The following is a 14,939-nucleotide window of genomic DNA, read 5'->3' on the forward strand; positions in this document are numbered from 1 at the left end:
TTTCTTCACTTATATAAACTCTAAAAGGAAGGGGATGAATCTGATTGGTCTACTTGACATCAATGGTTCGGCTGTTGATGATCCTGCTCAGATAGCAAACAAACTGAATGAGTATTTTGCATCTACATTCACACGTGAGGAATTATTAAGGTTTGAAAATGGCAGAAGGTTATCAAATTGTAGCAGGGTGCTAAATGATTTTGTAATAACTGAGAGCAAAGTGGAGGAGAAATTGTTGAAGTTAAACATAAGAAAGGCACCTTGGGTGGATGGGATCTATCCAGTTATATTAAAGGAGGCGGCAAAGCAACTAAGCAAACCCTTAGCCATAATTATGAGAGCATCCTTGGACTCAGGGGAGGTTCCCACGGACTGGAGATGTGCAAATGTATCCCCAATTCAGAAAGGGGGATCGAAGGGTGACACAAGTAATTACAGACCAGTTAGTTTAACTTCTGTTCGGGGATAAAATAATGGAATCACTGGTTAAAGATGCATTGCAGGATCATCTAGACAAGACTGCAGCAATAATTCAGACACAGCATGGGTTTGTTAAGGGAAAGTCTTGTCTGACAAATTTGATTGGTTATTATGATGTGGTTACAAAGGAACTGGATGCAAAAAATAATTTTGATATCATATATTTGGATTTCAGGAAAGCTTTTGACACTGTTGCGCATGGAAGACTACTGTACAAATTGGAGCAGAATGGCATTAAGGGCAAGTTGCTACAATGGATAAAAGGATGGTTAAGTGGGAGAAGACAGAGTGTGGTAATCAATGGGTGCTGCTCTTCATGGACTAATGTTATTAGTGGAGTCCCACAGGGTTCGGTGTTGGGTCCACTGTTGTTTTGTATATTTATCAATGATATGGATGAAGGTATATCAGGCTTAGAGTCAAAGTTTGCAGATGATACAAAGGTTGGCAGGGTTGTTAATGACAGTAATGACAGTGTGCTACTGCAACAGGATCTAGATAATTTGGACAGATGAGCTAAGAAGTGGCAACTGATGTTTAACCTTGACAAATGCAAAGTACTGCATATGGGTAGAAGTAACCCGAGAGAAAAGTACCGGTGGTACTACACTTAATGTGGTAGAAAATGAAAAATTACCTGGGAGTAATTGTGCAGTCAGATATGAAGTTTTCTGAGTAATGCAGATAGGCTGCCAGGGCAGGTCATGGGGTTTTGTCAATGATATATAGGAATTTTGCTAGCAGGGAAAAGGAGGTGATTACCCCTCTGTATAAGGTCTGGAGGCCTCAATTTAGGAAGGATGTCGATTTGCTTGAGCATGTACAGAGAAGGGCAACAAGATTGGTGAGGGGAATGAAGGGATCCCCTTACCAAGAGAGGCTTAAGTTCTGCAAATTGCAGTGGCTGGAGACTAGGCACCTGTGCGGTGATCTGATTGAGGTGTATAAGGCGTTGAATGGGTTAAGCACACAGAATTCTGATGGGATCCTTCCACTTGTTCAGATTACGAACCTAAGGGGGCATAAATTCAAATTAAGAAAAGACAGATGTAGAATAGATGTGCGGAAATTTGCCTTTAGCCAGCGGGTGGTTAATTGCTGGAACAAACTTCCATCTGTCGTTGTGGAAGTTGATAGGTTAAATAAATTTAAGGAGGAATGGACAGGCAATTTGGAAGGAATGGTGTGATTTTTTTTTTTTTTTTTTTTTTGGCTGATGCTGCATAAGCTCATACACTTGCTTTCTTGCATCACATGCCACTACTACTACTACTATTTGTATAGCGATTGAAATGCAGCGATTCCATGACCATTATTAGCCTTGTGGTCCTCTGTCAAATATGGGACATGATGTTCAGTCTATTATTTTGATATTTTGTTTTCTCTTAGTAGTTCGTTTAACAACTTTTTGTGATATTTCACGTTTTTCGGAACTGGTACCTTACGAGGGGGTTACCGCTAAATTATCATATAACTGGCATTATTTTAAATTTTATATCGGTTTTATTAATTGGATTTAAAGTGCTAAATTATATAGTGGATTTTCGGGTACTGTTTATGTCTTATAACCTTTACTTCCCCTTTCCTGTTGGTTTATTTTATTTTACGCTATTTTTATGTTAATTTTCGCTCTACAGTTTTTGCCATACTACTGGCTTATGTTTTATTTTGAATTATTGGATGTATCTGGGCATCACATGGAGGTTGTGCATTTCGCTGCCTCTAATGATAGCTTAATATTTATTTATTTATATTTTTCTTATTTTATGTTATTACATCTTAACTTTTAAGCCATTATTTAAATATATATATATATTTTTTATTAGTATTAGAATTAGTAACGGCCGCATGGTGCAAGAAAGCCTATGGCTTATGCTGCACCAGCCAAAAAAATAAATAAATAAAAAATAAAATCTGAACAAAACAATGATAAAAACAAAAAAACAAAAAAAATAAATAAATAAAATAAATAACTAAATAATAATAATTAATAAAAAAAAAAAAAAAAAGGAAATTAAACCTATCATCCTATGCACTTCCCTTACCCAAAAGTACTATCCAGATGACCTTTGAATTTCCCCAAACTGTCGGCCTCTCCCACCCATGAAGGCAACTTATTCCAGTAATTTATAACTCGCTGGCTAAAATAAAATTTCCTGCAGTCCAATCTAAACATTCCCCCCCCCCGTAACTTGAATTTATGTCCCCTAGTTCTAGCATCATTTATAATCTTGAAAATTTCGTCCTTATTCATTTTACTGATGCCTCTCAGAGCCTTAAACACCTCAATCAAATCTCCTCTAAGGTGTCTAGTTTCCAAACTCTGCAACCCACATATTCGAAGTCTTTCTTCATAAGGACGCCCTTTTGCCGATCTCACCAGGCGAGTTACCCTTCTTTGCACCCTTTCAAGAAGCTCGATGTCTTTCTTTAGGTGCGGTCTCCATACTTGAACACAGTATTCCAAGTGTGGTCTGACATAAGCCTTATATAATGGGATTATCACGTCCCTATCTCTACTTGCAAAAGTTCAATAGATCATCGATAGGACACCATGGGCCTTCCTTGCAACCTGTTTACAATGCTCAGAGAATTTCATGTCTGACCGTATCGTAACACCCAAGTCCCTTTCCTCCAGTACTGGGTTTAGTTGAACTCCACCAAGTGAATAAGTTTTTTTGGGATTACTGTTTCCCAAGTGTAATACCTTACACTTTGTTGGATTAAAGCATAGCTGCCATTTTTCTGACCATTTCTGAAGTCTATCTAGGTCTCACTGAAGAAGCTCAGCTTGACAGTGATCATTAACTACTCTACCAATTTTAACATCATCTGCAAATTTAGACATCATGCCCTCTATCCCTTCATCAATGTCGTTTATGAAAATTAAAAACAACAGTGGTCCTAATACTGATCCATGGGGAACCCCACTTCTTACATCAACCCAATCTGAGGAATAGCCATTTATCACAACCCTCTGCCTCCTGCCCTGAAGCCATCCTTCTATCCATCTAAGGATTTTCCCAGTGATTCCAACCTGTTCCAGCTTATAAAGCAACCGCTCATGTGGGACTGAGTCAAAAGCCTTGCTGAAATCTAAATAAACAATGTCGAAATTGTTCCCTAAATCCAGCTCGTGAGTGACCCTTTCGAAATAGTAAACCAGATTTGTTAAACATGATTTTCCCTTTACAAAACCATGCTGAGTATCCTTGAGAATTTCAATTCGATCCAAATGATCCTGAATTCCACCCTTGATCATTGCCTCCATGATTTTCCCTACTACTGAAGTCAGACTGACAGGTCGATAATTTCCAACTTCACTTTTAGAGCCACCCTTATGTATGGGAGATACATTTGCACTCTTCCAATCCAAGGGAATCTCCCCAGAGTCTAGTGATGCTCGTATAATTAGCCTCAATGGTTCAATGCACTCGCTTGCCGCCTCCCTTAAGATTATAGGGTATATTCCATCAACTCCAAGAGCCTTACTGGTCTGTAGGCTCGAAAGTTTTTTCATTAAATAAGCTTGTGAAATTTCAATATCATTAATTACATATTTTTTAACTTTGCTCCCACAATTTCTCATTGCCACAAAAGGCTTTTCATTTGTAAATATCGATGCAAAATAACTGTTGAGTTCATCTGCAACGGCAGCTGGTGTATTTATTACTATCCCCTTTCCCTTACGTAAAGGTCCGATCTGGTTTGTCCTGCTCTTCTTGGCATTTATATATGTGAAGAATTCTTTATCCCCCCCCCTCTTTGCTCTGTTTGCTAGTGATTTCTCATAAACTGCCTTTGCCTTTCGAACCTTTTCTGTGGCTCAATTACACATCACCTTGTAGCTGTTATAGGCTTCAGTACTTTTTATTGCTCTGTAACCTTTCCATGCCACCTTTTTCTGCTCAAGTAATGTGGCAACTTCACTATTCATCCAACTTGGAACCCTTCTCGTGGAGTATTTTTTTAATGGTATATACGCATTCAAGGCATCTGTGATTAATGTTTTAAAAGCGTACCACAGTTCAATTGTATTCATTCTCTGCACGATATCTACCCAGTTAATAGAGGCCATGTAGTACCTTAAGGCATTGTAATTTCCTTTTCTGAAATTAAAACCCATTCCTTTGCCTTTTACTTCTGCTACCTCTCTCGTCATCATCCACCATAACTCCGTGATCACTTCCTGCTACTGGTTCGTCTACTGTCAGCCCTGTTATGTCATCTGATTCATGTGTGATGATGAGGTCTAGGATATTCTTTTCTCTAGCTTTCCCTGACATGTTGATACAAATAACAGTCATCTAGTTGATTTAAAAATTTTGTTCCCCATGTCGAGTTTCCTTCCCATTTACTCCAATCAATTAGAGGCAAATTGAAATCACCCATAATAAGACATTGACGCTTACTTGCCCATTCCATTTGCATGTAGAGGCTTTTGTCATAATCTTCACAATCACCTGGTCTGTAGATTACTCCTACTCGCATTATACCTTTGTTTCCAACTATCTCACACCATACAGACTCTATACTAGCATATGAAATGTCTGGATCCGGGAAAGCTATCGTCGCACTCAGGCTGCTTCTGATAAGAAGCATTACCCCCACCACTCCTTCTATCTACCCTATCCTTCCTAAATACATTATACAAGCCGTACTGAAACTCATCATTCCCAATTTCCGGGTGGCACCACGTCTCTGTAAGCCCTATTATGTCTGCGTTACTTGTTTTAACCAGCAGTTCGAATTCGCTCATTTTATTGATGACACTTCTAACATTACTGTATAAACAATTAAGATTTACTGTTCTTGTATATTTAACAACTCTAACACCGCCCTTGAAGTTTTTTAGGCTCTCTTCCCTGATATTAGCTACCCGCTCACGTGAAACGTTTCTGCCCCCAGAACATCTAGATAATACGTCCAGTTGGGGTAACAGATAAGAACTCTTAAGGTATGTGCAAGAGTTACTTTGACTAATTTTATCAGATAAACGCGTGTCAGTATTACCCACATCCCCCCTAACTAGCAGTTTCCCTGAACCTTTAAGGTATCCTCAATAATACTGGCAAAAACTTTTGCACCACCTTTGTTTAAGTGTATCCCGTCTCTACAAAACAAATTCCTTCTACCTATGTGTATATACGCATAAAAAATACATAAATTACATAAAAAAATACATAAATACACAAATTTTTTTATACCCATAAAAAAATATACACATTTAAGTATATATATATATATATATATATATATATATATTAATAGTTATAAAAGGAAAGCAAGAAATAAAGCAAAGCAAGAAAGTTAAAAGACAATAACTAATATTTATGGGTTAATGCAGTTGCAAGCAATCATGCAATACACCCACAATGTCTACAGAATATCATTAGAAAAAGTAAATCAATCCAATAATAAGAATACCATCAAGGACTTAAGAAAACGCAAAAAAAAAAAAAAAAAAAAAAAAAAATTATTATTATTATTATCGCTTTTTACCGACAATCTAGATGACTTCAACTGGGGCCAACCACCCAGAATGAAGGCAAAAAACGACAAGAAGTTCTCTGTTTCTGTGATGATCAATATATGCTAAGTAATTTAAATCTAAACCAAATATAAACCAGTATAGGCCGAACATAAATCGAATATAAATAAATCGAATGAAGATAATTAATTAAGAAAAATTTTGAAATATTAGAATCAAAGGTAAGAAATATAAGTAAAATATAAATGTAAGCATATATTAATCATCGTTGACCCGACAGAGAACGTAATTTAAGGATTAAAACAAGATTAAATATATAATACATACTACATTTGACCGTATCTAGGACATAATATGTGGTGCCCCCTATGTGATGGATACGGTAAAAATAAATAATTAAATTAAATTAACGCAAAGAGAAACATGCAGATAGTAAGAAGAAAAACTAAAGGAGTAGGAAAAATAGAACCTGAACTCCACAAAGGCGAAAATTAGTGGTATAGATAAGAAATAGTTTCTCCTACGTCCTCGGATTGCCCTAATAATTTCGGAGAAATAAAAATAAAGAGTGTAGGACAGCTTAAAGGCATTACAAGATATAAGTTGTGGCTCGGGTATGCCCGGGATCGCAAACCCGTTCCTATAGTAGGACCCTGAGCTGAATTTGCATGTTATCTCAGTGTGAATTTAAGTAAATTAAATGAATTTAACTATATGTATTAAAAAAAAAAAAAAAAAAAAAAAAAATGATACACTGTAATTTGCAAGCCGGTGGGTACAAGTTTTCTACGCCGTAAGACACCAAGAATGCAAAGTGTATCCTATTTACATATATACATGGCACTAAATATAACGATTTTATTGAAAATTATATTGAAACGATAGGTTCAGAAAACAAATTTTTGAAATTAATTATGCTAATTGCTTTCCTGAAGTGATATTTCAGGTAAGCGATAGGGAAATTATTATTGATCAACCTGCCGTACAACGCTGTTAAGCCCGCTGAACAATTTTTATTACTATTGCAGATATAAGCAATCCTTAAACATTGCGATAAAATTATATTAGCATGCACTGATTTTGATACATTTGATTTCCAGTTTGTAAGGCTGACTACGTTAAAATTAAATGCATCTCTTTTATTATATACGTTTACGTCTATTTTATTATTATGTAATATTTCTATATGAAGATCCAAGTAATTTGCTATAGTATCGGAACTATTAGTTTTTTCCAACACAAGCTCCCCTGGATATAATCCACTGTAATCCTGGACAAAATGTGGACAATTAAAAACACATATATCATCTACGTATCTGTATATAAGTAGGTTATCTTGAAATTCTCTTTCTGTATAATACAGATAAAGGTTTGCGATTATGCTTGATGCTGGACTTCCCATAGGGGTGCCAGTGACTTGCAAATATAACGATGTTCCGTCATATACATAGTTATTAAAGATGCATAATTTTATTAGAGAATTCCAATAGGTTAAATCAACCTTTATAGCATTTTTATTTTCTAAATATAGTTTCTGGAGGACGACTTCTAAGTTATTAAGGTTAATGCTCGTAAATAGACTGTTAAAGTCAAAAGTTTGTATTTGATGAATATTATTATTTTTTTTTTTTTTTAAAAAAAAAAAAAAAAAACTTATACTGGTTTATATTTGGTTTAGATTTAAATTACTTAGCATATATTGATCATCACAGAAACAGAGAACTTCTTGTCGTTTTTTGCCTTCATTCTGGGTGGTTGGCCCCAGTTGAAGTCATCTAGATTGTCGGTAAAAAGCGATAATAATAATAATAATTTTTTTTTTTTTTTTTTTTTTTTTTTTTTGCGTTTTCTTAAGTCCTTGATGGTATTCTTATTATTGGATTGATTTACTTTTTCTAATGATATTCTATATATATATATATATTAAATGTTTATTTTATGAGCTATAAAGGAATAAACTGTTAATTTTTAGATTGATGTTATGAATATGTGGCATTAATGCTATTGTAATAGTTATCAATTAAACATTACACTGATGAGCCAAAATATTATGACCAATGAGTTGTTATGCAAATCAAAGCAACTGCAAGGGAACGACGGCACATGCACAGGTCAGGACAGAGTATAAAAAACATCTGATACTGAGCTCCGTTAATCAGTGTTACTCTTGTTCTTGAGATGGGAAAGTCAGCAGACTTATGCGAGTTTCACAAAAGCCAAATTGTAACAGACAACTGGGTCAGAGTATATCCAAAATGGCATGGCTGGTGGGGTGCTCACGGTCAGCCGTGGTTAGTACTTACAGAAAGTGGTCTGAGGAAGGAAAATGCACGAGCATGTGTTAGACAACCATGGCTGCTCGAGGTGAGAGAAGGCTCTCCTGGATGGTATGTGGCAACAGAAGGGCAACTGTGGCGGAACTTGTCGGTAATTGGAATGCTGGTGACAGGAGTAATGTGTTGCAACACACAGTACATCGAACCTTGCTGAAAATGGGCTGCGTAGCCATGGGCTGCGCCAAGTGCCCATGCTAACCACAGTTCACTGGCGACAGTGCCTACAATGGGCATGCAAGCATCGAAACTGGACCATGAGTGATTGGAAGAAGGTCATCTGATATGATGAATCATGTTTCCTGTTGCACCATGTGGATGGCTGGGTACACGTGCATCGTTTACATGGGGAAGTGATGGCACCCAGATGCACCATGGGATGAAAACAAGCTGGTGGTGGTGGCAGTGTCATGCCTTGGGCGATGTTCTGCTGGGATACCCTGGATCCAGTCATCCATGTGCCGGGCACTCTGATGTCTACCACCCACCTAAACATCATTGCTGATCAGGTACACCCTTTCATGGCAACAGTCTTCCCCTCTGGCAGTGAAATATTTCAGCAGGATGACACACTGCCCGGATTGTTTGAGACTGGTTCGTGGTACATGAGGAAGACCTCTAGGTATTGCCCTAGCCTCAAAATTCTCCAGACATCGATCCCATTGAGCATCTGTGATTTGTGTTGGAACAGCAACTCCGAACAGCAGTGTCTCAACCACAGACGCTACAGGAGTTAAAGGATCTGCTGGTTACGTGTTGATACCAGATACCTCAAGACACATTTAGAAATCTTGTCGCATCCATGCCTTGCCAGGTACGAGCTGTTTTGGCTGCACGTGGAGGACCAACATAATATTGCGTTCAAGTATAGAAATCACATCTAAAAAAAAAAAAAGACATCCAGCAACTTGAAAGGGTCTAAAGATGGGAAAGCCTCCTGGTAAGGTCGGCAAAAGATGCTCATATGAGGAAATAAATACTTTGAAAAGTATACTTTAAATACTGTGGGCTATAGAGGTTGGAAATTAGACAACTCAAAGGAGACTTGATTGAGGTGTATAAGGCTTTGAGAGGTAAGTAAAATGAATGAGAGTGAAATTGTCACCATTATAAATGATTCTAGAAGTTTTCTTTTAGCCAGCAAGTTGTTAATTAATAGAATAAGTTGTCCCTATGGGTGGCTGGGGCTAACAGCTTGGGGAATTTCAAAGGTCAGCTGGATGGACAGATATACATGAATAGAGAGAAAAATAATTAATTAATCTTATTTTATTTTATTAATTATTATTATTTTTTTTAACAGTGCAACAGAAGCCTTGAATTGCTTTGCACCATGTAGTCACTGCTAATACTAATATGGAAATCTGTGAAATTAAGAGTTTACAGTAAAAAAAAAAAAAAAAAAACTACAATTATGTGAATGCAAGAAATATGTACAATATTAAATTACCATTTCTTTAATAAAATCGGGATCAGCACTCCAACTTTGGGAGCGCATAACTGGAAGAGGCTGTAACTTTCCTATATCATCACTGCAGAGTGGCATACTGTCAACTGATGATTCACTATGCGATTTCTGGGATGCACCAGATACATGTCTTGAACGTTCACCCTGCATGATTACTTCTTCGGAGTGAGTATCACTGGTTTTATCTTCTATTGTTTCCAAATGGTATTCACTATCTACTGGCAAGAGTACACTTTCAAAATTATATTCTGAAGGCTTAACAGCTTTATGACTGGACGATTCTATCATTTTAAGCTGTATAGAAGGCAGCAACATTTGATTTACCATAAAAATATTGCTATAACCATTTATAGGTAGCACTGATAAATCTTGAGAACACTTTGACTGACCTTCCTGCAAGTCATCTGATGTAACACTCATTTCGGCAGTATTCCTAAAAATTAAAAAATATATTACCATATAACAAACATTAATTTAAAATGCTAAAAACTGATAAACAGTATAACCAAGATATAGTATGCACAGGAGTTGGAGGGATGAAAAGAAGTATATGTTGAATCGTTACATGTTGAGCTTGCCTATATGAGTTCCTCTCATATAGGCAAGCTCAATCAGATACCTCTAGGACAGATCATTCACAAATTACATAAGAAAGGAGGAAACTCATAATGCACCATAATATTTTACCAGAAGTGTTCTTCTGGTAAAATAAAATATTATGGTGCATTATGAGTGGGAAAGGGGAAAGTCACAGAAATATTACATAAGTGAAGTATTTCGTTATGTAATAATGGAGGTAAGTAAAATGAATGAGAGAGCTGTTGTTACAAAGTGCTATGAGGAGGAGGATGTTCAAAAAGTTAAAAAACTGCATTACACAACAATTTGTAAATAGCTCCAACTGATTATAAAAATGTAGACAGTAAGGTAGATGATTATAAATTTGTTTTATTTGTAAGGTAAGAATAAAGGTAAGTAAAATGAATGAGAGAGCTGTTGTTACAAAGTGCTATGAGGAGGAGGATGTTCAAAAAGTTAAAAAACTGCATTACACAACAATTTGTAAATAGCTCCAACTGATTATAAAAATGTAGACAGTAAGGTAGATGATTATAAATTTGTTTTATTTGTTTTCTCAATTGTTTACTTTATTATCATTTAAAATTGGTCCCCATACTGAAGGCAACTACGGAAAACAGCTTCACATGAGAAAATTTACCATCCACTTCAGAGAAGTGGATCATTCAATATTTAAGTAAAAGTGTTATAAAATGCACTACATGCAGAATTAAAAATCAACAATGCAACATGTAACCATCATAATCAATGAAAACAGTTTTTGCTGATTATGATGGTTACGTGATGCAGTTGTTGGAGATTATTTGTCAATTTACTATATTTATCAGATCTTAATTAAACTGATAAACAGTATAACCAAGATATAGTATGCACAGGAGTTGGAAGGATGAAAAGAAGTATATGTTGAATCATCACATGATCTGTCCTAGAGGTATCTGATGTGGTATGGGGGGACTCATATAGGCAAGCTCAACATGTAATGATTCAATATATACTTCTTTTCATCCCTCCAACTCCTGTGCATACTATATCTTGGTTATACTGTTTATCAACTTCAATTACGTTATTGTCTATTTTTATATCTAAGTTCCAATTTTATCTATTTGTTTTAAGATACTTTAAAATTCAAGTGAAAAGTATATGCCATTAATGCAGTGGAGAAAATTGCTTTGTGACTTGAACATGGAGCATCTTCCATCAATGTATTATCATTCTGAACAAAAGCTTTAGGGAGCTTATTCTGAAAATTTGTTTGCAAGTCACTTTAATGAATCTCCAGATGCAGGTAATGTATGAAAAAAGTGAAAACAAAACAAAACATTGGTGATTACTTTCCAAAAAATGTTAATATTCAGATCATTAGTATTTTAAATAATCAAAAAACATTAAAATATTTATCATTATTATAACATACATGCTGAATGAAAAATGTGATCATGAAAAAAATAATTACACTGGTACTGGTAAGGAATAGCTTCATCGTTCCCTAGCTTTTCAGTACCCGGGTAACTATTATTTGTATAATTTGTATTTGCATTTATATATACAAATTAAAAGAGAACAAATAACCGTAATTTACAAAACAAAAATAAAATATAATCTCCATTGGACTCCTTAAATAAACTTGTATATGATGTTACAATATGTAAACTAGGTGAACAGCCTGTTTTCAGGACCACTGTATTTTTTGTTTATTGCTTGCACTATTAATTTCACAATAGTGAAAGCAATAAATATCTTTAAGTTATGAAAATAAATGGGCCTATTGTACTGGATTCCATTGCATAAAGAGATAAATTCAGTGGTGAGTTTATTCACCTTATTAAAGAGCTCTCAATCTCTGACAGCGAGATCATGATATCATTTGATGTAGTGTCCCTGTTTACATCGATTCCAGTAAAACAGGCCATAAACTGCACCAAGAGGCTTCTGGAGAATGATCAAATCTACCAAGCAGAACATCACTATCCACAGAAGACATCCATACCACAGTCAACCTATGCTTATGAGGCAACGTCATTACCTTCAGGGATTCCTTATACAAGCAGGTGCACGGTACTACCATGGGCACTCGTGTTAGCTCCGTCGTGGCTAACATCGCCATGAAGGAATTGGAAGAACAGATATACCTGAACCCGCCTGTACCTATTACAACATGGTGCAGATACGTCGATGACGTCTTCACCGCCATCTCACGTGGTTCTGAAGCAACATTACTGGAGTACCTCAATTCATCAGTGTTCATCCAGTTTAGTTTAGAGTTACAGAGTGTACATGTCCTTTCCATTCTTAGATGTCACGGTAAAATGTGTGCGCCCACACCTGGAAACCTCAGTATATCGTAAGCCAATGTGGTGCAGGCAGTTTACCAACTACAGATCGGGCCATGCCCCTAGCCATCTCAACAGCACCGCCTGCACCCTATTCTCCTGTGCTTGGAGCCATTCCAGCTCAGATGAAGCTAGGTGCACCAAGATTTCCAGAGTGAGAACGGACCTGGTCAATTGTGGCTATCCAACCCACATATTAGACAAGTACTTATTGCAAGCATAAGAGCTCATGATCCACCCGAGACCTTCATCAATGCATGATAATATGCCCACCACCTACATTCCCTACTATCCAGGCATGTCTGGCCAAATTTCGAAAATCCTCTGGGAATACCACATAAAATGCGTGCAACTACCCGGTAGGAGCTTGCGTTCTCTGGTTTCTAACGTGAAGACTCCGGTTACCCCTCTATTGTGCAGCGGTGTGGTATACTGCATAACTTGCAAAGATTGTGGCAGCTGCTACGTAGGAGAGAGCTCAAGATGCCTTCAAGACCGTCTTGCAGAGGCAGAGCACAACAGGTCAATTCACCTTGGTGAGACTGACCAATCCGCAATCGCGGAACACTTCTGGTTGACCCACCATGACCTTAACCCCAAACATTATTAAGAAGTGATTGACCAATCCTGACACTTTCGCCCCCGCCTCTGGCTAGAGTAGGTTAACACATCATGTAATTCAAGAACTATGAATCGCTGCAAGAGCACGAGGCTAAACCTTATCTTGGACGCAACTATCTTGAAACTACATAAAAGCTGGCAAAAAATCCACACACATCAGTGCAACAACAATGAGCAGCAATCTAGTAGTTGAATGTTTAATCTCGTGACCATGCACACATCACTGCGCACACAACTCTGTAACTGTTAAATTTTGTCTCTAACGTCTTTATCCTGTGAGAATTTGCTGATGAAGGGGCCCATTTAACACGGAAAGCTTCACGCCATTTGTTATTAAAAGTTTTTCACTGGATTATACAGTATTTATCTCTTTATCTTTAAGTTATATTATTCATAATTTAAATTCTCACGAATGAAGCTTCATTTATTACCACCAAAGTGACTTCTACAAATTGAATCTGTTGCATGTTGCTGGTAAACACACTGGAAGAATTATAGCAGGTTGTTTTCTGTTATTGGTATTAGAATGATCAAATAACGTAAGCAAGCTTCAGTGACTTTAGAAAATAATTTGTTACAGTGCTCAGATGACTGATGGCTAAACGTTAACTTCATCAGCTTCAGTACATTTTATTGGTACCCTCCCTTCAATGCCCCGATTCATGAGATGTCATATCAGCAAGAATATACTGCTCTGGTTCATTTTACTCATATCTTTAGGGTCTTCTATACCTCAATCAGATCCTCCTTCCTCCAGGTGTCTAGTTTTAAGTTTCTACAATCCACACCACAATACAATATTTGAAGTGATGCAATCTCTTATATAACAAATTTGAAGTGATACTACTCTCTTATATAACAAAACTATAACCTGTACAACATGCTAATTAAACATTATATTAGTCACTGATCCATTTCTACCATATGTTCTTCCCTTATAAGCATAAAATTCACCTTCATTATAATGTGATTTATATTTGAAAAAATTAAAATAAAATTTTTTTCATGCAAAAATATCTGGCAGGGAGCTTTAGACAAGTAATATTAGGTGGGAGCAATCCCATTGAGCTAGGCACCATCAAACCATGCACAGATTCACTATTCAATGGTCATAAAAGACAAATCATGAAAACCAGTGAAAACGTTTTCACCTAATAAAGGCAATCTATGATGTAAATGAGGCCAGGAATGAAGTCTGACAGCAATCATGCCAGGCTTCATTCACAGTTAGAAGATACACAGAACTCATTTGACTCTGAAGATGAGTTATCCAATGCAAATGAAGGTATCAGCTGCATGTGTGACTAACGTGTTCAGTTACAGTTAGTAGATCACCTTCTCTAAGGAGTCAGTGCAGATGACATGAAGCAGCTACTAACCTCCCAAGGCTAATCATTTGGCAACTATGAACTGCAAGAGCTATATCTCATGCTTCTCTCAAGAAACATGAAAAACACAAGAATTTAAGCCCAAGTGAGGGGGATGGGGGTTGACCATCAAAGGCATTAAACAAGCATTTAACTATACAAGCCACGCATAAATTTGTTAGATGAGCATAACAATGACTTTCATGAGTTAATTCTGAAGTAAGATTGTGACCACTTATTTGAGTGCTACAGAAAAATTTTGCATATCAA

The 14,939-nt window shown here is 36.6% G+C and overlaps 1 protein-coding gene across 1 annotated transcript in view; it reads right to left on the bottom strand.

Annotated features, from left to right (window-relative positions):
* LOC150078657 (eukaryotic translation initiation factor 2-alpha kinase 1-like) overlaps nucleotides 1–14,939 on the bottom strand; it is a 176,936-nt gene that overhangs the window by 56,500 nt on the left and 105,497 nt on the right. Inside the window, exon 12 of the mRNA XM_090382196.1 lies at nucleotides 9,755–10,205. Coding sequence (XP_090238322.1) covers nucleotides 9,755–10,205 — 451 coding nt within the window. The remainder of the gene's footprint in view (nucleotides 1–9,754; nucleotides 10,206–14,939) is intronic.

This window comes from Mastigoproctus giganteus, chromosome 10 (assembly GCF_048544385.1).
Source record: "Mastigoproctus giganteus isolate SK-2022 chromosome 10, ASM4854438v1, whole genome shotgun sequence".
NCBI lineage: Eukaryota > Metazoa > Arthropoda > Arachnida > Uropygi > Thelyphonidae > Mastigoproctus > Mastigoproctus giganteus.